The following is a 22,379-nucleotide window of genomic DNA, read 5'->3' as shown; positions in this document are numbered from 1 at the left end:
GCTGAGGACAAAGAAGAGGGCATGCCGTCTGAGGGCGGACAGGGATGTGGAGCGTGTCGGTTATTTGTTTGCATTTCCTCATGTGATGGGTTTAACCACTCTGCTAGGTGAAACATTCATATCTTGAGTTTACTGCTTTGTCCATTCCTCGTCAACAATACAAATGGAAACTCTCAGAAACAGTTCATATCAGTTTTATATATGCTCGCAGTGTCAGATTTTTAACATTCAAACTCTGAAAAACTGTTGTGAATTTGACAGTTGTATACAAAATATAAATTTCTACTATATAGACTGAAATTATAATAATAGCACTGGGAATACATGAGAAACTCCAGGAACCGAGTAAATTAGAGTTACCTTGTTACCCAAATCATAAGTGAACCTTCAAAGTAATTTCAGTTTAGCATGCACATGCACTCACCAGAGACTGTTAGTTTTACCTTGCTAGCATATTGGTATGACAGCATCACACAGCTGGTGCAGATTTGTTGGCCACTCATCCATGATGAGAATTTTACCACATCCCAAAAGTTGCTCTATTGGATTCAGATCTGGCAACTGTGAAAGCCATCCAGGTGCAGCAGTCTAATTGTCATGATGAAGAAACCAAAGCTTTTGTGAACTTTGGTCCCAATTTTCTTTTCCAATTCTGACAGGAGTTGCACCCGGTGTGGTCTTCAGCTGTCGTAGCCTTTCTGCTCCTTCTGCATGCCTTGGTTTTGTTGATGGGTTATTTGAGTTACCGGTACCTTCCTATCAGCTCAAAGCAGTCTACCGTTCTACTCTAATCTCTGGCAATAATAAGGCATTTTCAACTAAAGAACAACCAATCTTAGCATATTACTTTACAGATGGTTTTGTGGGAAAATCCCAATATTTTGTGAAATGCTCAGACCAGCCTGTTTGGCACCAAAAATAATTCCATGTTCAAAGTCACTAAAATCACCTTTCTTCTTCATTCTGATGCTCAGTTTGAACTTCAGCAGGTTGTCTTGGCCATGTCTGCATGTCTAATTGCTCACTGGATATTTAGCAAGCAGCTGAAAAGGTGTAGCTAACAAAGTGGCCACTGAGTGTGTATACATACACACACACAGTAAGTAAAAGCATAATATATCCACTTTAAGAGATGCATCAAACAAGCCGTTTTCTAAAGGAAATAGTTTAACTTACATTATACAGATCAGAACAATTGTACCTAATGAAGTGGCCAGTGATGTTATAAACTTTGCATTTTCAGCATTTTGATAGGCTTTAGCTGACGCCAACATGAAGTATTTAAATTATCACATTTAACTGATGTTATTATATAAAATCAAAATGCGTCATCTGGGGTTAGAAACAGAGAAAAGGGTGAAGAATGGAACTGGAGAAATATGATCAAGTACACATATTACTAAAACTGAGTTTAAAACACGGTTGAGTCTCTTTCACTGAAGTAGATTTATGATTAGGTGCCATTTAGTTGCGTTATCACATAAGCAGACCCTCTTCGCAGAATGTCAGCTTTTATTTTAAATGAGAGGCGACAGCCACTTTAAGTAACATCACTTATCTGAATCACTGTTAGCAGGTCAGTTTAAGTTGTGAGGTTACAGTTTGCTCCATTGGCCATTTTGCAGATGTACATCTGAGTCAGATCACTCTGTAAATAAAAGGGTCCTTTCACTCCTTTACTGTACTTTGTTTTCTATTCCTATTTTTTCTTTTAACCAGAACAGTCTGTTCGCTACTCAATGCTGTAAAGCAGTGGTTCCCAAACTTTTTTTGCTGGGCCCCCCTTGTTTTACAAGAAAAATGTTCACGCACGAACACATCCTCCAACCACACAGACCCATATTTTGCTCCATTGCGGTTTATTTTACACCTCAAACATTTAGTAAGCAATTAAGCAAATACAAGTAATCTGCAATAAATTACAGGTAGTAAGAAAATAAACTACTAACTCTTTTACGCTACGTCCACACCTTCACGGGTATTTTTGAAAACGCAGCTGTTTCGTCCACGTAAACGGCGTTTCGAATCACCGAGAACGGAGATTTTTTAAAACTCCTTTTTTGTGGTTATGTGCCTTTTTTCACGTCACGCTGTGTGCACGTTATTGTTTACATGAGATGAATTGCAGAATGGCAGATAGAGACGAAATACTGTTAATCTGACTATCTGCAGGTTTTACACACTTACATATACACGCAGTTACTGTCCCTCCATTTAGAAAGGCAGAGGCGTCATGGTGTAATTATTTTACATGTAGTTGTTTTTTTTCCTGTGTAATAATATTCAACATTGCTATCAATACATTTTTCAAAAAATCCCTCTGCAAAATGGGTTCAAAAACATAAACAACTGTTGGATGCTGTTTGTCCGTGATTTGAACCGAGAGAACAAATTGTGGCAGGAACGACCTGATGTTATTTGTATCCCGCTGTAACTTTACTGTATAAAGAGCTAACATTTCCAAAATGTCAGGAGTAGTTAGTCATTACAGCAAGTGTTTGTGAAATGCAAATCAAGAATGTGGGATACTGTTTGTCCGTGATTTAAACAGCCCAGCGCTGCTCCCAACGAAGGGAAAACCAATTCTGCAGGAAGACCTACCTCGGCACTTGTGCAGGTAAAACCAAAGGGAAGATGTGCTTCACCATATTTTCTAGTCTTTGGCTTAGAATGAAGTTGGTTTGGAAACATATTCAGCTATGCTTCATCTCCTGCTTTGCGTTTGCGTGGGCGCCCGTGCTAGCAGTGTCCAAGCGTTGTTGTTTTGTTTTGTTTTTTCCCTTTTCATGCCGCGCCCCCCCCTGCAATGGCTCTGCGCCCCCCCTAGGGGGCGGGCCCCACACTTTGGGAACGTCTGCTGTAAAGTATGAATTAAGTCATTCTATAAGAGCTTGACTGAAGATCTTTTCTAATTTAGGCATCTGGCATCACAGGGGACATAAAATTAAAAAAGGAAAAAAAAAAAACAACACAGCAAAGGCTGTGAGAGCTCAGAGACAAAGCTCCAACATCTGAGGACTATCTAAAGCTCACTCTTAACAGCCGGATTAAAAAAACACCTCAAAAATGTGAACATAATATCATTTTGTATGTGAAGTCCCTCATTGTTTAATTAAAGAGATAAAGTTAAACAGTGACTGTATAGAATCTAAATCCCACCAATGTCTTGACTGTACAGTATTCCACTGTGGGCTATGCTGCACTGTCAATGAGTCAGGCTTTAGTGTCGCTTCATGATCAATTTAAACACATAACTGAGCGTTTACAGACATTCATGTGCTTCTCACTCTGCTGTCGTCACCAGACCAGTGTGCGTTTATTTCATCACGTACGGGTACATACTGTACATACAATCTGTAATATACTCCAGAAAAGTCAGGCTACTGATATAAAAGTGTGGGAACAACCTTAGATGTCACCAAAGACAAACACTGTATAATCAAATATCATCAACGCTAAAAGGTTCCAACCACTGTCTCGTTGTTGTTGTTGTTTTCTTTTTAAAAACCCAGGCTTAAATCATAGGTTTTAATCATGAACAATAATGCTATCCATGTAATTCTACAGGATTCATTAAACTTCCTGACATATCTGAAGGTATTAGACATGCTGTAAGCATGGAAACACACATTTATATGCATACAGTACAATAAAAGGACATATTCATTAAAACAGTGCAGCCTACTGGGTAAAATTAGTAGTTGAGAGTCGCTGGTTAGCTAAAACCATCTTTCTCAAAATTTATTTTTAATTTAAAGTATCTGTGCAGTAACGATTTTACTTGCTTTACTTTAATTATCAGTTAAGTATGCAGCACATAATTATTAAAGTGCTATGAAATATGTTTTTTGTATTATGTGTCACAACTCCATGGATCCTCTACCCTACACGCTTGACTTTGAGGTTAGTCAAGCTCAGTGAGGTTAAAATAATGGAGTTCAGCCTGAATGACGTAGCTGCACAACACGTCCTTGTGATCAGCAGCCACAGAAGAGTGTGAAAGTATACAATGACACAGCACACAACAGTGCACCACACAAGCATACACATATCACAAGTATCTGACACACACACACGCGCACACACACGTTCTTGACTGGGACATTTAACAAAAAAAAAAAAAAAAGCACAGCAGTATTTCATCTCATTAAGCAAATTCTAACCTCTGTCCTCAATTTACATCACAAATGCCGGCCCTTTGTTTGCTTCTTCTATTAAAGGCAATGTGTTGCATGTGTGTTATATCAGAAATAAAGGGTTCATGATGTGACAGTGACTGTGTACGTGTGTGCGCGTGTACGTGTGTGCGCGTGTGTGTGTGTGAGAGAGAGAGGGAGACAGAGAGCGAGAGAAAAAAAGAAAGGGACAGGGGAGCACGTGCCAGGCAGGGCTGAGCTATTAGCAGGCCACTTGAGATGGGTTATGTAACGCTGTGGCTGCTGCAGTACTTGCTGGGCCTGTAGTCGCTGTCATAATTTTACACACAAACACCCGCACACTGACTCACATCCACATGCACAACACCGTCAAGAACAGTCACAGTGTAACAAGATCCTACTTTTTTTCTTTCTTTTTTTTTTTTTTTGCTTTGCACCACATCACTTTATCCTACCAGATGAAATCATTAGTCAGGAGCTGCTTGTGTGTGCCTGCATGCATGTGTGTTTGAGGTCATCAGGTTACAGCTCTGTTCCATCACTGGGAGGGCAGTTTAGTTCATACAGCAGCTGCTGCCAGTGTTACCCTAAAACTGTAGTGAAGTAGCGGAGAATAGAGTTTAAAAAAACAAAAAGATCCAATCAGTGAACTGGCACCAGCAGTATTTCTACCTGAACGTCACATCAAGCACAACTCTGCGTTGGGATGTGGAGAACATAAACGGTGCAAGCTGCTGCAGACATCTGCATCATGACACATCTTGGACTAGCACTTCTCTCCAATTCAGCTGCTCTTTTACAGCTTACGTCAAAACACCGACACTTTCTCTTATCAAGACTAAGTTACTATGTGTGAGCAAGTGAGCAATTTAATTAAGATGACGGGGCAGCGAAGAGACAGACTTGTTTAAAAAACAAAAAAGCAACAACGAAAAAAAAACAAAAAAACAAAAACAGGAATCCTAATCAAGGCAGCACAGTCTGAAACACGAGTCCCATTATGCCCTAGCAGAGCAGTTTATTGCATTTTTTGATTAGATCCTTACTGTCTGGTAAACGCTCACACAACTTGTGCATCTTCTGTTCAAAAAAAATAAATCTAAAATAAGATGAGTTAAAAAGCTGAAGTTAAGGTAAAGTAAGCAAACAACTAATACCCTAAACATATACCAAACTTAAACTTAAGGAATGTCAGAAGCTGAATGCATCAGACAGTAAAACTATTTCTGGAGATTTTAAAAATGTAAAAGTCTGCTTTCAGTTCCCTGTGCAACCTGCACGTAGGTGAAACCTGCACCATCTGCACTCTGACTACAGCACAACCTCTTTATATTTATTCTGACATGGTGGTAGGATTTTATATGAAAGATTGCAGTAAAGCACACAAGCGCTGCACAAACAAACTGTACACAACAGGCTGTTTGTTTAGTTATCCACGTGCGTGCGCATGTGAGTGTGTGGGTTCTGCAACACTTAAGAGGTGTTAATATGTAAAACCCAAAAGAAGTTAGAAGTTCATTTTTTTTAAAAATGAATAAATTGCAAATCAGTTTATTCACAATAATATTAATATTAGCTCATTCTGAATTTTATGGCAGCAACATGTCTCAAAGTTCGGATAGGGGCAACAAGATGCTAGAATAGAAAGTGGTACTAAGTAGAAAGAGGTGGAAGAACATGCAGCTGAACTTCTCAGAAGTAAAGATCGGTAAAGGTTCACCAATGTGCAAAAAACTGCATCTAAAAACTGTGGAACAGTTTCAGAATAATGTTCCTGAATGTAAAATTGTAAAGATTTTGAACATCTCATGACCTACAATCAAAGGTTTTTTTTATAATCTCTGTGTAAACGTCTGGATTCCTGTGATCTTTAGGCCCTCTGGTGTCAGTGCACTGAAAACAGGCCTAAACTCTGTCAAGGAAATCACTGTACAGCCTCAGAAATGCTTTAGTTCATGATGTCATCCACAAATGCAGGTTAAAGAAAAAAGAAGAAGCCAAATGCGAACATGATCCAGAAATTGTGTTGCCTTCTCTGGGCCAAAGCTCATTTAAAATCGTCTGACGTAAAGTGGAAAACTGTGTTCTGTGATCGGACAGATCGATATTTGAAATTCTTTTTAAAGAGAGCAGGACCGTCTGATGGTACGGGGGTGCATTAGTACCTATGGAATTGGCAGCTTGCACATCTGCAAAGGCACCATCAATACTGAAAGGCATACAGCATACAGATTTAAGAGGAACGAATGCAGATGATGTTGTTGTCAGAAAAAGCCTTACATATTTTTGCATATTTCAGCAAGAAAACATACTGTAGCCATTGAAACAGCATGGCTTCATAGTAGAAGAGCCAGGTGCTGGGCTGGCCTGCCTGCCTCGAAAACATTTGGTGTGTCATGAAAAGAAAAATACGACAGACGGCCCAGGACTGTTGAGCCAGTAGAATCCAGTATCAGACAGGAATGGGACGGCGTTCCTCTCCGAAAATTCCAGCACCCAGTCTCCTCAGTTCCTAAATCTTCACAGGCTCTTGTTAAAAGAAAAAGGTTGCTGTGTGTGTGCAAATTCAAAATTGGCTCGTGTTTCTTCAAATGGTGCACTTTCTTAGCCTAAACATTTGATATGTTTTCCATTTTCTGTTGACAATAAATTAAGAGTTTCTGAGATTTTTTGTTTTTAAGTACATTTTACACAGTGTCCTCACTTCTTTTTTAAAATTGGGTTTGTAAATTCCTGACTCATCATTGCATCATCACCCGGCAATACTGGCCTGGCATCAGAGAACCGACCTGTTGGACGACTTGCTGATGCATATTAATTCAACGTCTATCACCTGTTTGTTATGCAAATTGTTCATTATAATGCCACCATTCTTATGCCCATCACGGCTGAATGTTAATCACAAAATGTGCCATTGTGCTCCAAGGCTTCATTTGAATCCATTAACCTAACAGCAACACCTTTAGTTGCCCTTACATCCTTCAACTTCTTGTCTGTGTGTCAGTGCGGCAAGTTGGTACATTGATGATAATGGGCCTGGACTGGGTTTAATTACTATTTAACCACACTGTGTCCCTGCAGGTTAGCAGCTCAGTATGGTGAGGACTACCTGAGTATAGAACCTCATCTCTCTCCAGCAGCGAGGGGAAAGGAGAATAAATTGGGATGCCTGGCACAGTCCTAGAGGCTCAGTCTCATTTTTTGATCACTCGTCTGCTGTAGAGGATCACGCTTCTATAGCACACTGTGCAAGTCTGCTAACTAAAGAGGCGGTGCATCTTTAAGGCTCTAACACGAAGACATCTGTATGCTCATCTGCTTGGTGCAGCTTGCCAACAAAATATGAATTAGGGGGTGAAATGAATGTGTTTGTTTGTCCATATGTTCCTGGAATAATAAGGAGGCTTGGGTGTGTTTATGTACCACCTTAAAAATGTGCAGTCTCAAATTCCTAAATCTTTACACTGCTGTATGTCTCTTAAACGTGATCTGTATAAAGAGAGTTAAGCTGTTTTGATCAGACAACAGCTTGTGAGGTGTACCTGTTAAAGTGGATCTATTACGCTTTGACTTATCGTGTGTGTGCGCATATACACTAAGTAGCCGCTTTGTTAGGTACATCCGAAAAATGGCTGATTAACAAGCAGCCAATCACATGGCAGCAATTCAGTACATTAAAGCATGTAGATGTGTTCAAGACAACACGTTCAAACTGAATATCCGAAAGAGGAAGAAAGCTGATATAAGTGACTGAGCATGGCATGGTTATTGGTGCCATACAGATTGGTCACGCAGAAAAAAAACATGGATCCATCCTGCCTTATATCATCCATTCAGGCTTCCGGTGGTGGTGTAGTGGTGTGAGGATGTTTTCTTGGCACACTTTGAACCCTTTAGTACCAACCAAGAATGGTTTAAACACTAATGTAACCCTAAACACCAAAGCCTAACCGAGTACAGTTGTTGACCATGACCATCCCTTTATGAGCACAGTCTGCCCACCTTCTGACGGCCGCTTCCAGCAGGATAACTCGACATGTTTTCTTCTTCATGGTTTCCACAGTCACCAGATTTCAAACCAATAGAGCACATCTGGGATGGGGTGTAACGGCAGATTCTCATCATGGATGTACGGCCAACAAATCCGCAGTAAATGTGCGGTGCTATCATGTCAATATGGACCACAATCTCTAAGCAATGTCTCCAGCATCCTTTTGAATTTATGCAATAAGAATCAAGGCAGTTCTGAAGGCAATAGAGGGTCCAACACAGTACTAGCAAACTGTAATTAATTGTGTGTGTTCATATTAAAGCTGGCCAAAGTTTCAGATAAGGTTAGCATATGAGGACGAGTAGAAATGATCCTTTTGAGCTGCTCTGTTTTTTCTACTCATCACTATAAAAGATCAGTGTGTTCGCTTAGCATCGTCATCTCAGACACAGAGCGCCGGCTGTGAACACAGCAGCCCCAACCGCTTGCTGCTCAAACCTTCTTTTTACGAGAAGCTTTCAGTCAAGCTTTTTAAGCACACTTAAAAAGTTTGTTTTACAAAGTGGGTGAACTGACACACTGCACCAAAGCCCAGCATAATATAAATAAGAATAATAACTGTTTTAGTAGATTCTGAGAATAAAAATATGGATGTGTAAATGAGCATAATGGGTCACATTTAAAGAACATGAATCTGCATTACAAAGATACACTGTAACAATTTCCTGTGTGTATAGTGTGTATATATTTGGCCTACTTACTGCAATCATTTTGTTTACGTAGCTCTCAGGGCCAGTGTACTCGGTTGGATCCTTCACTCTCACCAGAACCATGAAGTAAAGGTAGTGCCACATGTTGTGTTCAGACTTGATATGCTCCTCAAAGGACACCGTTTTGTTATCAAATTTGTCTCTTTCCAACCCTGCAAGACATTAGCTCTGTTACGAATTCTACCTTAGACCATTTTGTCTATCATAGGCATGCTAGCTCTACCACGAAGCTGTCTGTACACACCACAGATGAAACAACTGGTTTTGAGGATTTCCTCCTTCCCCTGTTTCTCACTCCTCAGGTCTGCAAAGGTGTCAATGATAACACCAAAGATGAGGTTGAGAACGATGATGATGACAACAAAGAAAAACAGAAGGTCGTAAACCACTCGAGCTGCAAATAGCGGCTCCTGGAAATATGGAAGAAACGCAGAGTTTTATTTCAGGTTTTTCTTCAGACAGAACACACAATGAGAAAATGCCATTTTTCTGTATTCCCTGTATTCGTTTTAGGCTTGTCCTACCTCTTTGGAGGGTCTCCTGAGAATATCTCCCACACCACCTCCATTACGCAGGCCCTGGTTCAATACAGTGATTATACACATGAGCAGAGTGTCGCACACCCGCTCGGTCCCATCATCTTCACCTAACAAGACGAAAACGCAGAGAAAAACATGTGATGGAAGAAATGGAGAGAGAGAGAGATCAAGAGGACCTTTGGTGTGTAATCGGATAAATGTGCACCTTTAAATTTGTGTTACATCTGGTATGAAATTACACAAGATTGGACTGACACGCAATACTGTTGTTCTTTAAAAGTTCTTCTAAAAAGGTGCTTCCCTTTTCCATCATTACATTCTGCTCATTTGATAGATTGTTTTTTATTAATCTCACAGTAAGAATATTTGATTTTTATATTAGTCTTAATTTTATTAAACTGAGCTAGAAGAGTTGAAGAAGTTCATGAAATGAAAACATTCAGAAACAATTTGATCTAATTCAGATAAAAGTGTGACTCAGCTGACGCTGACAAGTGACTGATAATAAAACACCTCCAACTCCTACTGTAAATGCATAAAGCCACGCACAGCATGACTGCTGAGGAGAAAGAAGAGGTGAAGGATGTGGCTGAGATCACGTGTGTGCCCTTATGGCGCAGGTGATCCGTGGAGACGAAGGAGAACAAACAGGAGTAGGAGTCACCCTCCTGCCTCATCAAGTTTCTTTGTGTGCACAAACTCAGTGTGTGTGCATGCGTGCGTGCTTATGTCTCAGTACGTGTGTTAGTAACCTTTCAGGAAGTGATTACCGCTGGAAAGGTCACATACACGCCCACCACCCCAGTCAAAACACAAAATCTTAAAACTTATCCACTCAGTGACTTCCACCATGGGTAGGACATATTCAGTTTAATTTTACCCCAAAACCTACCAGGAACAGATGTGGGTGTAGAAGCAGGGCATCTCTCATTCAAACATGAGCCTGCAACCTCGCTGTTACTCAATAAATCCCTTTTTCCTACAAGAACAACAAAAACATGGGAAGTTTGTGTCAGTGACAACGGCACAAAAAATTTCCATATGAAAGGTGACGATTAAATTATGCTCCTGCATTAAACCTTCTTCCCGCTAATTCTCATCAGCGCTGGTAGAAATCAGCAAGAAAGATATAGTCAGACATTATGTAAACTGAGGCAGCAGCTGCTGGGTGGGCGGTGAAGTGTTGCTGAAAAAACCTGAGCAAATCATTTGCACATCGGCAAAGCCCCGAGCAGCAGAGGAGCCGCACCGCCTGAGCGGGATCTGCTTGGGCAGACAGGCAGAAGAAAGAACTGTGCATCTGGATCAGAGTGTCACTAAAAGAGCTTTTTACAATGATAGTCTGGAGAACTGAGGGCAGGTGACGGGAGGTTTAGGAAGGAGAAGAGGACGACAACTTGGCGGGACAGGGGAGCACGGGGGGGGGGGGGGGGGGGCAGGGGTCACAGCTCCTGGGAAGGGTGCTCCCCAGTTCTGATGAAGCTCCCTCACGCCGTATCTCCACTCAGCCTTCAGCTAACATCCAGAGAGGCGTGAGCCCAGCTGGTTACATAACCCACCACTGCTCGGCTGTCTGCTGTGCTCTATTCAGTAAAACACAGGATGGCGCGGCCACCAGGTTATGCAACAGGTGCACATGTGCTAGCAGGATGTCTTCCTGACCGTGGGTGCTGGAGCTCATTAACACTACCCACACTCTCCACAGTGTTTTCAAAACATGTGTCTGGGTATATAAATATATATATATATATATATATGGCTTACTCTAGATGGTTGACAATTTCTATGGGGAGATTATACACAAGAAAATGCTGATTTGATCATCGTAATTAAGAAATTATAGATCAGATCAAAAGTGAGGGGGAAAAAATTAACTCGCTGGATCAACTAGCATCCAGCAACTCTAAAATGTGAACAACTTTGTACATTACGTTCTATGATTTACACAAATTCAGAAAACGAAAACACAGCTCACTAACAAATCACAGATGTTCATGGCTGGAAAAGATTAAAAAAAGAAGAGCAAACTTGTTTCAGGTCAACTAAGGATAACTTTCACGAAAGATAATACTTTGCGCTCTATACTGAGAGAGAGCGCAAAGCACAACTACACTACTTTCTTTCTCCTCCTTACACAGTATAGACTTGAAATGAAGTCAAGAGAGATAATACATATCACCAGATATGCAATTACTGCACATGCTACTAGAAGATTTGATCTTTTTTTACATTGTAGAAATGATTATTTATTTAATTGTTTAAACATTGCCAAACTGGATCCATCAGTGCATTTTTAAAGGTTTTTAAGTATGACACATTCATTGGAAAGGTCAGGTATAAGTACTATGACTAAAATAGATGTGGCATTCTTGCAACTGATTTCTGTTGCATCACATTTCTTGCAGCTAAATCTGAAGATGTTGAACCCCACACATGTCTCACTCAGTGTTTTTTCTGCTTTCCTCATAAAAGTGGAAGTGGAAGTGAAACTGTCACTATTTGGTGTAGTTTGTTTTAAATATCACACTAGACTGGTGATAAACATAAGCGGCATTTTTGAAGCATTATTTTCAAATGGCAATATCAAAGGATAGCTTGAAGCCCAAGGGATTTACGACAGGGAGAAGACCACAGTAATGACTTGGTGTACTTTAAAAGTTAAAGTTTCTGACCTGGTGAAGGAAGGCGGTCCACCTCCATGCGGAAGTCGTCTTTGAGGAAGAGGAAGCCGATGATGGAGAAAAAGTAGACAAGAAAAACGGCCAGAACCGCTGTCAAAAAAATGGAGCGGCCATTTCTCGTCACACTCTTTATCACATTGAGCAGCGTCTCCTCTCGGATCACCAGGTCGAACAGCTGCAAAATCGTCATCTGTGAGCCATCAGCAAATATTCGGAGAACACTGTCACAAATCAAACGAGCTCTCTTACCAAAAAGCTGTAGAAGAACTCATGAACAAAGAGGCCCAGGACGCAGATGATGGCATACCACAAATGGTAGATAAAGAGCATGTCCATCACGACTGCTTTGTAGCCTCGAGTGAACGTCCCCTGGTTCCCCACAAAACTTACAAGAAACACCAACTTGTTGAAAAGCTGAAAATGGAATAAAAACAAAAAAACTGGTACGTGTGAAGAGGCAAGAACAGACACATTCTTCAAAAACAAGCCTTTGTTCACTTACATTGACAGCACCGAGCAAAAGCAGCGCAGGGCCGAGGCCCATTGTGTAGATAGCACGCAGAATAAGGGAGACTAGGAAGAACCCGATGCCTATTGGTTTAGGTAAGACGGGAAGCAGTGCGGTGAAGACTCCCAATGCCACCCACAGTAAGATATTCCAGAATGGGGATAATGTGCCTGTGTGGAAGAATAAACAATCGAACAAGGCACAAAACATCAATGCTTTAAAGCAACAACATCCCTCTAATGAATTATTTATCTGAGCTAAGAGCTCAACTTAGCAAAGAGTCAAAGGAAACACTTTAAAAATGTCAAACAACCATCCATGGGGACAGCAGTCAAAACAACCAACTCTTCTTCAGCTCATTGAGTAAATCAGCAGAGTGATGCTCATGGGTCTTTTGGAAACTGCAAAGTGCCGACAAATCATTGAGGAAGTATTTATCAGAAAGCCATCTTTAACACTTCTGTACGCCACAGGAACCACGTGTACAGTAGGTTTACATTTCAGCGAATTACACCAAGGCAAGCCGGCAAATACAGCAAGTTCTAGTAACATTTCGCAAAACCTAAAATCAGGTAATCTAACATTGCACGTAAAGAAATGAATTTTCAAGAGTAAAATAGGATGATTATTGGGTGATTTAACTTCATCTGATTAATTAGGTCTCAGGCTAAAGCCAGGCTGAGGGCAATGACATGAAGTCGTATCAACATACCGATAAAAACGATTAAAGTCCAAGTTGTCCCACCTCAAAACGATATCATGATGACGTGTGAAGGATTTCCTTTAAGCACATTTTGTACACACCTACTGCTTCTTATCCAATTAGATACTGTATGTTAGATAAATCACCAGCGTTCATGGGAGTTCATCTGAGTGACCAAGGTGTTTAAATAAATGCAGCATCACGTGTCACAGAACACGCATTTTCAGTCATAAAAAGAAAGCAATAATCATTAATAATTAACATTCCAAAAAAGAGAATTGTTATAGACTTACTTTACTTGAAAATTAATACATTCAAAGTGTTCCTCCATAGGTTTTTTTAAAATGATTAAAACTGCTTGATAAAACAGCTGTAAATAGATGATGTAGTATACCTGCGCTTAAAATCAGACAGATGCATAAAATTAATTATTTCTGAATTATTCAACACTATGTCTGCTGCTAAGCTGGGCTAAAGGCCTCCTGATTTTCAAAAAAACATCACCCTTTCCTCAAAATCTGTAAGAAATTACGCCTAGTGAAAACAGTCACTTTGGAGAAGAATAGACAGTGACGTGGGCTCTTGGCCTAATTTTTTTTAAAGATCTGCCTGTTGTTCATTGCGTTGTAGCTGATGGTTGCACAGGTTTTCCTCATGTCACATGTCTCATGCTGTATTCACCTCATTTGCCCGTCTCAAAACTGAAATTAGTTTAAATAAATGGCCCTTTGCCAACAGTTGCTTTAAAATTTACTACATTTCTTTCTTTCTTTTCATCACATAGCCACTAGTCTCTTTAACTCTCTGTGTGTACGCCTCTTTATTTTGCATGCTTGACTCCCTTAGAATAATAAAATCCCCTCATTCTTTTAGTTGGATAATACTAATGAGTGTGTCTGCATTTGAATGAAAGAGATACAGCATAATTTAGCTGATATTAAGGGCTTTTATTCTTCACATACATTTTCTCTAGTACATTTATGAGATGTTATTTCAGCACCAGGAGCTGTCCATACTATGCCCTATACAAATTTTACACAATAATTCTGTCTGCCTCATAAGGTAAGTTCATCTCTACTTTAATATTGGCAGATGTGCTGCAGATTAAATAGTTAATCCATGTCCAGTAGGAGCCATTTGAAGACCACTGCCTTAAAACATTGGTTTGCTTAGCAAAAGGTTTTTAAAAAAATGGCTTGAAATTACAAATTACAATTTGAGAAATATGCAGAAATTCTTACCCTCATCTTCATCGTCACCAAAAGGGTAGAATACAGCCACAGCAATGTTGAGCAGGAGGGCCAAGTAGAAGGAGATGCTCCCCCAAAGAGAGATGTGACGTGAGAACCAGAACAGAGCCTTATTTTCTGTGCAAACACAACAGGGAGCATAAGTACAGGCACACGAATTCAGCACACACCACATCACTGCAGGCCCATCAGTTTACTGTGAAAATAACATAACCAGACTTGCTGGATGGGAATCGTGATTTGTCGTCCTGAAGCCTGTTCCTGCTGCCACCACCACCACCACAATCATTATTATTTTCCAAGAACTGGATGCCGAATGTAAGGAAGACTTACTGCGGATCTTCTTCTGCCACCTCATCTCATTGTAGAGGTTGTCAAACTGGTGGAAGAAGTCATTAACCTTGCTGCCTTGGTCATCTCTCTCAGTGGTGGTGAACACACGCGTCTTTGACTCCTCAGTTAGGTACTCGCAGATGTTAGGAACTGGAAAGACTATCTGCTCCATGCTGCGGTCATTACGCACAATCTGATAACAAAGATTAAAGGTTTGGCTTACAGTTTTATAGTTTGACGAAAGATTTAAGAGATTTTAGGATAAATGACAAATTGATGATGCGGGTTACCTCTATCTGAGCTGTGTGGTTCGCATAGTAACGGAGGGCATCATCCTTTTCTTTATCGTAGTCCATGCCTGACCCCAGACCTAACCCTGACCCAGGGGTGAGGCTCTGCTGCAAGATTTTGTTGTGCCTGGCCAACTAGGAATGAAGAAATATGATTAATATGAAGATATGATTTTGCTGCACTACACTGGATACTGTAACCAGTAGCGAACCAAAACTAAACAAATATGGTTTACAAAATCTCCTCATGAGCGTTAATGTCATGGTCATTTTTATGGATTTTACAAGACACGACTGTGACTTTGGAAAACAAGAACTGGGTGCTGCTTTAACCTTGATTGAAATTTGAAATAGCCCATATGGACAAGAAATATTCCTTCTGGAGAAACGTTTTATGGTCAGCGGAGACAAAGGTAGTGCCATGATGACAAGAGGTATGTTTCGCGGAGTAAAGGTGAGGCTTTCACACTAAGAACACTCAGCTGCCAAGCATGGTGGTGGTAGCATTGTGCTCTGGGAAGTTTTGCTGTCAGTAGTACTGGTACACCGCACAAAGTGGATGGAATAATGAAGGAAGTTCTTTCACATTAAATTAACATCTAAATGGTTGAAAATTTGGCAAAATTTGGTTTTCCATCAGAGCAATGATCCCAAACACACATCAAAACTGGTTTTGGGATGGACAGACCAGGCTAACATTAAGCTTCTGGAATGGCCTTCCCAACTCCATGAACTCACCTCTATCGGAGGATTTTGGAGCAGGTCTAAAACCCAGGTGTGTGACAACCAATTTAAATAAATTCTGCCAAGAAGAGTGGCCAAATATCTAAGCAGAATTATGCCAGAAAATTGTTGATCACTATCAAAAGGTGTGTGTGTGGTCGAGATGCAACTTATTAAGAGATATTTAATACATATATTTGATCACTGTTTATATATTTTTGAAAGTCCAAAATAAATGCAATCTTGTGCACCCAATTCTTGTTTTCTAAAGCCATTAAAGATGTAAAGTATACAATGATTCCACCCTGGAAAAGCCCTAAATTGTTGTGAAATTCGTACCCATGATGAGCCCACAACAACTGTAAGTAATGTCTATATACCGTTCAAATTCAAGCTTTATGGCCTTGTTTTTTGTAATAGAGCTAAAGCTGCCATCTCCCATTAAAGGAATTGAATTATTTCACAGTTTTAAAGTGATCCAGATCCAAACCAGAAACCAGCAACAGTTTCTTTCTTTCCCCACACTCTGCAGAGGTAGTTTTTATGTATCCTTGTTGATAAAAAGACATTGAAAAGGACACCTGTGGCACAAGAATTAATAGATGAGTAAGAAACAGGTTCTGGCCTTTTTCCTTTCCTGTGTTGTTTACCTGTTTTGTGTACACTGAGGTCAACTAGAAATCTAGGTTCTGCTTCTGCTTTTCTGCTTCTCTTTTTAGGTGAGGAAAACTTAACATGGTTTGTGGAAAACATTCTGAGTTCTGAATGCTTGCTGAGGTTTTTTTATTATTATTATTATTATTATTATATTTTAAACATCTATTTTACTCCTTTAAAATAGGCAATTGTAGAGAAATTAAGAACCATTTAGTTTGTGCATCCTATCTATTGTTTATTTTATTTTATCAATTTAATTTATTTATTTAGATAATCAGAAAATATATTTCAAAGCTGATGCACACATTTGTGCATTCCTGTTTTAAGCTGAAAGGTTATTTTTAAAAAAAGTCAAACATAAAAAAATAAAATGTAACAAAAAAAAAAACATGCACACTTCCTTGTCATGATGAAACTCGTCTGCTCTGCAGACCAAAATATCCTGTCTGACACTTTGCTCTAAAGAGACAGAAGTGAAAACCCACAAGACTTGGCTTGCTCTCAACAACTTACAAACAGCGTAGACAAAGACTGAGACACGTCAGATGGACACACACATTTAGAACAAAAACACATTTCTCAGGGGTACAGTACTCCTGCCTCATTCCCTTGTTCCTGATCCCTGGACAAAGCAAACCATGTGTATTTAGTTGTGCAGGGACTACCTTCCTCAGTGAAAACGCCTAAAGCCTATCTGTCAGTAGAGCCAATGTCACAACACAAAAACTCATTTCAGAAAACTGTCAGAGCAGTTCATTCAGAGAAGCACTCTTCCATCACTTGGTACTCCTGCACTGCACTGGCCCAGTGGTCATTAGACTAAAGCATCACTGCATTTCCTGAGTTTGTCTGACCACTTTAGACTAACTCAAGTTTAATCTTTTCTTTTACCTGGTGGGCCAGGATGTAAATGTTGTGTCCGACATCTTTAGGTTTGATCTCGTCTCCCATGCCGTCGTCGTCATCTTCACTCTGCAAACCCTGTTTGTAGGCGTCCTTCATGACATCCACCTGAAGCAAACGTGTTTTAGAAGTCACAGTTTTTGCAGCACACGTCAGATGTAGTTTGCGTGCATGCATGACCACACTCACCAATTCAGTGGGTCTCATCTTGTAGAGAATCTTCTCTGCGTTCTCACTGTCATGGCAGCTCTCCATGATAGCTAACAGGAGCTTGGAGGCATTGTTCTATGATACACGTTTCAAAATAATCAGCTTTTATATTTTGATCAGTTACACAAAGCTGAATAATTGAAGGGAAAAAAACCAACAATACAATACAGTTTTTTCAGAGTGCTGTGATTCGACTAAAGGGTTGTACTACTAAAGACATCTGCAGTCAGACAGCCAGTAAACATGGGCTTTATTTGCCCTGTTGCCTTTTTCATCATTGCACAATTGTTATCTATATTTAATTAATACTATGCAGCAATGTAAGTATATAATAGGGTAATGGAAATGTGTCGCCTCCCAGACCTCTCATACAACTACTGCTCACCTTGAGTTGCAGCACCAGGTCCAGGCGATCCTTACCCAGGGGGTTGATGGCATTGACAATCAGTGCTATAATAATATCAATACCATTTGACTCATGTTTAGCTATACAGCTCTGGAAAAGAAAAAAATGGACATGCTGTAGTCAATGTTGGCTACATTACAAAAAAAATCAATAATATAATTCATCAGAAGAAAGTGTCTGTGCTTTACGGGTTAAATCCAAATAGAAGATAGTTTAAGACGGCTTACTACACCACAGCTCATGATTAAAACAGCGGTGTGATCACAAAGTGACCAGGTCCACTGTAGACAGACATTTATGCTCATATTCACACCAACAGTAGATTTAGAATCACCAGATTTCCTCCCCCTTCTAATTAGAAACCAACACAGACACAGGGGTAACATCCAAACTCCATACAGAAAGGCCCCAGCTGCTCAGCTGGTTCGAAACCAGAAATTTCCTGTTTCCTGTACTCTTAACTTGACTGGACTTGAACACATGAAATAAAAGCTTTTCGCTACAGGTTTAATGATACTGTATGATGCTTCACATTTAGGAAAAGATGAACAATTTTTCAAATATGTTCACAATCTTAGGCTCTATTAAATAAATATGTTGACAACTTGACTATCCAATAAAATCGAGCATTTTCTCTCAACTAACCAGTCACCCTCCTCCTACCTGGTTTTCATGGCAGGGCCCCTGGCAATACTCTGTAATGGTTTCCAACGTTTGGAGAATGAGATACACATTAAACTCATTTATATAAAGTCCCAGCAGCCCTAGACCTCCAGTGGTGCTCCCACAAATGCAGTCCAAGAACTGAAGAGTCTCACACACCAGATTGTAGTTAGTCTTGTTGTTCTGACTGCGCAGAAAGTTCTGGATTCAGAGCAGGAAAAAAAAAAAAGAGTAAATCAGCGGTCATTTTAATGACTGGACTTCAAAGGGCAAAGTTCACAGAGCATCAGTACCTGCAGCTTTGAATTGTGGTTCTCACAGAGCAGCTGTAGGTAACGCAGGATTGGTTTCATGATAGATACAGCCGGGCTCATCTGAGTGTCTTCCAATGCCTCCTCAGTACCGATTATTTCACTGTTTTGGCCGAGGCCTTCAAGGTCAGGGTCCAGCTCTTTTCTGAAGGATGAGAAGGCCTTTGAGGTCACTGAGGAGGCTTCTTTTAGCTGCCCTCGCATGTCGTCCCTCATGTGAAGCCCAGAATCTTTCCCTACAAAGAAAGGATTTATTGAAAGAGAAACACACACACACAGACACACAACATTGTTTAGCTGCAGGGCAGGAGCAAATTGCTTCCATTCATAAGTGTGGCAATTGTATTCAAGAGAAATTGATATGTGTGTGTGTATATATATATATTTATTTACAGACGTTCACTGACCAGCAGGCAACAATTTAGTGGATTTCTGTAGCATAAAAACACCCAAACTTGATACAATGGCCTTTTGATAGGATTGCAATGTGGGCTGTCACATGCTTCAGACATGTGACTGCTTGAACTTGGAACAACAGTTTAAACAGAAGTCAGCAGAGCTACAAAAATCATTGTGGATTTATCCACTACAACTGTTTTAAACTAAACTAAACTTGTAGACCTCAAACACTGTAAAAGCATTACTTTTTTCCAGTCTGTGGCTTTTTAATTCGCTCTTTCTATGGAAATGCCTGGATGTGCTGAGGACGTGAGCCTCATGACTCAGTATTGCACTTTTAAATCCTCATCGCTAGATACCTCTGACATTATAACAGAGGTGATTCACTTCAAATGAACTTTGCTTACTTACTTTCAGCGTCCCTTTGACATTTTGACACAGTAGTTAGCTGCATTTTGAGCTCACAAACGTTATCCGGACATTATGTGGTGTTTTTGCTCTAATAAGTCAATAATGTAAAAAAGAAAAAGAAAAATGCACCATCACTCTACGGTACCTTTTTTAACCCTGATACTACTGACATCACTGTCATCGTCCCTTTTTCTGCAGCTGACTTCAAACATGTTGACCGACACGGTGGCTCGAATCTCCTGCTGGGCCAAACGCATGCGGTCGTAGAAAACCTTGAAGAACCTCTCGGACTTTTTCTGCTTGTTCAGTTGGCTGTAGAATGAGTTCTAGTTGGGAGCAAAAATGGCCATGAGTATACTTCTAAAACATGTGAAGGAGAAGTACAGGATTCGTGTATCTGTGAAGCAAACCTGTATCTGTGTGTTTCCACCCCTGAGAAGGGCAATGCCCAGCTCGATGCTCTCCTTAAACAGTCGATCATTCTTGGTGTTGACGATGAGTTCAATTACCATCTCTGTTGCCCCAACATTGTCCAAAAGACACTGAATATCCGAAACACTGGTGGCTGGCTTGTCAGCGTCTACCATGGGAGAACCTCCTGCAATGATGTAGAAATTTAAATTCTAGCTTCTGCTTCTCATGCTCTTTCCGAGTTAGTCTCATTTATGTTGCCTGGTTATTTTTGTGCTGCTGCTCTCCCTGCCTCTGGCGTTCCATGCATGCACATACCATATATAAATAATTGTAGATAGAAATAATCTCTTTTTGAGAAATTGAACAGGAAAAACTTTACAAATGTTAGATTATTTGTTATGCTCATCTACTATATTCCACACCTGCCTGGACCGAATATTTATGGGATGCATTATAAACCTCTTATGTCTGCCAACAATTGTCAAACAGCATACTGCCTAAGAAACAGAGCGCTGTCATTTTAGTTCCTGTTGTTTCCTCGGCTGTGAGTAGTTATTGCAGCATCTACTCGGTTTATTTGGGGTTCTCGGTACCTCCAGGTGACTGCTTGACAAAGCCACCAGATGAGCTGTTTCCACTCCCGAGCTCTGACTTGGAGAGAAGCTTTTGATTTCCAAAGTAGCGTGTGAGGAGAATCTTTCTCAAGTCGTTTCCCTGTGGAGACAGAAATCATAATGTTAAATCCATTTAAAAGTCTGACTGAGTATGAGCTTTAAACTAGGAAATTCACACATATTTAATAGATTTTGATAAAGCTTTTTTTTCCCCTTACAGAAAGGGAAAGAGGAATAACTATAAAAATGATCAAAATGAAGGACAAATCTTAAGAAGGGAACATTGGTGGTAAGGTGCATTCATTGGCATGAAATCCATCCGATCATCTCTCAGAGGGCTGAGCAGATTTCATCTCATTTCACCTAATAGGAATCATCGCCATCATCCCATGACACATTTCTGCCTTGATGGAAGCAGTGGTTTGCAGGATGACAATGCTCTTATCAACAAAGAAATTGGAGCTTGAGAGAGCATGATGGTTACAATGTTGTCCAATATCTTGATCCTATCTGAGCATTTATGAGAGATTCCGAGATAGCAGCCAGGGTGTGTTTAGAGAAAAGCAACTATATATGATGACAGATGTTACTTTTATTTTTAGTTAATATTAGTTGGCAATGAAAGTCTCCAAACAGTTCAATTCTTAAACTGACATGATGAACCGCTGATCTTACCCCAAACTATTTGGTTTGGTTAGTTGGCTAGTTTTCCCTCTCTTATTGTGCAAAATAGGAGCACACTGTCCTTCTTACACACACACACACACACACGCAAGTGAAAACAAGTGGAAAACGGTTATACAGAATGTGGTCATTTGCGTGCAAGGATTACTGCTCGAATGAAGTCGAGAGATGACCGGGCCTTTGCATCCGTGGCACCTAGACTCTGGAATAACCTCCCTGTTCATATTCGTACTGCCGAGTCTATCCAGTCTTTTAAATCACGTCTTAAAACTTATTTTTTTTACTTTGGCTTTTGATTCTGTCTAGTTGGCTGGTCTAGCTTGTTGTGTTGTTACCTATTGTTTGTTGTCCTCTTTTATTGTTTGTTTTAATTGTATCATGCTTTTACTGACTGTGAAGCACTATGGTCAACACTGTTGTTTTAATATGTGCTATATAAATAAATTTTGATTTGATTTGATTTGAAGTCCCAAAGGTGCTCCATGTGATTGAGATCCGGTGACTTTGGAGACTATTTGTGTACAGTGAACTAATTGTCATGTTCAAGAAACCAGTCTGAGATGATCCGAGCTCTGTGGCATGTCACATTATTCTGCTGTGAGAAGCCATCAGAAGATTTGTGCACTGTGGTCATTAAGGGATAGACATGGCTAGAAACAGTACTCGGGTAGGCTGTGGTGTTAAACAAATTGTTTCTAGAGCCTAGAGTGTGCAAAGAAAATATCCTATACTACTAGACCACCACCACAAGCCTTAACTGCT

The 22,379-nt window shown here is 40.1% G+C and overlaps 1 protein-coding gene across 2 annotated transcripts in view; it reads right to left on the bottom strand.

The window, feature by feature from the left end:
- Positions 1-22,379, bottom strand: part of itpr2 (inositol 1,4,5-trisphosphate receptor, type 2) — a 64,412-nt gene that overhangs the window by 5,185 nt on the left and 36,848 nt on the right. For both annotated transcript variants that reach the window (XM_085168415.1, XM_085168416.1), the window contains exons 38-55: positions 20,913-21,033; positions 20,316-20,503; positions 20,051-20,231; positions 19,078-19,331; positions 18,785-18,985; positions 18,101-18,211; positions 17,695-17,790; positions 17,494-17,613; positions 15,223-15,357; positions 14,933-15,125; positions 14,591-14,716; positions 12,641-12,816; positions 12,388-12,552; positions 12,130-12,313; positions 10,350-10,436; positions 9,443-9,564; positions 9,163-9,328; positions 8,910-9,070 (exon numbers count right to left, since the gene is read on the bottom strand). In XM_085168415.1, the coding sequence (XP_085024541.1) occupies positions 8,910-9,070; positions 9,163-9,328; positions 9,443-9,564; positions 10,350-10,436; positions 12,130-12,313; positions 12,388-12,552; positions 12,641-12,816; positions 14,591-14,716; positions 14,933-15,125; positions 15,223-15,357; positions 17,494-17,613; positions 17,695-17,790; positions 18,101-18,211; positions 18,785-18,985; positions 19,078-19,331; positions 20,051-20,231; positions 20,316-20,503; positions 20,913-21,033 (2,787 nt within the window). The remainder of the gene's footprint in view (positions 1-8,909; positions 9,071-9,162; positions 9,329-9,442; positions 9,565-10,349; positions 10,437-12,129; positions 12,314-12,387; positions 12,553-12,640; positions 12,817-14,590; positions 14,717-14,932; positions 15,126-15,222; positions 15,358-17,493; positions 17,614-17,694; positions 17,791-18,100; positions 18,212-18,784; positions 18,986-19,077; positions 19,332-20,050; positions 20,232-20,315; positions 20,504-20,912; positions 21,034-22,379) is intronic.

This window comes from Neolamprologus multifasciatus, chromosome 7, assembly GCF_963576455.1.
Source record: "Neolamprologus multifasciatus chromosome 7, fNeoMul1.2, whole genome shotgun sequence".
Classification (NCBI taxonomy): Eukaryota; Metazoa; Chordata; class Actinopteri; order Cichliformes; family Cichlidae; genus Neolamprologus; species Neolamprologus multifasciatus.
The sequence above is the reverse complement of the archived record's forward strand: the minus strand, read 5'-3'. Positions and strand labels throughout refer to the sequence as shown.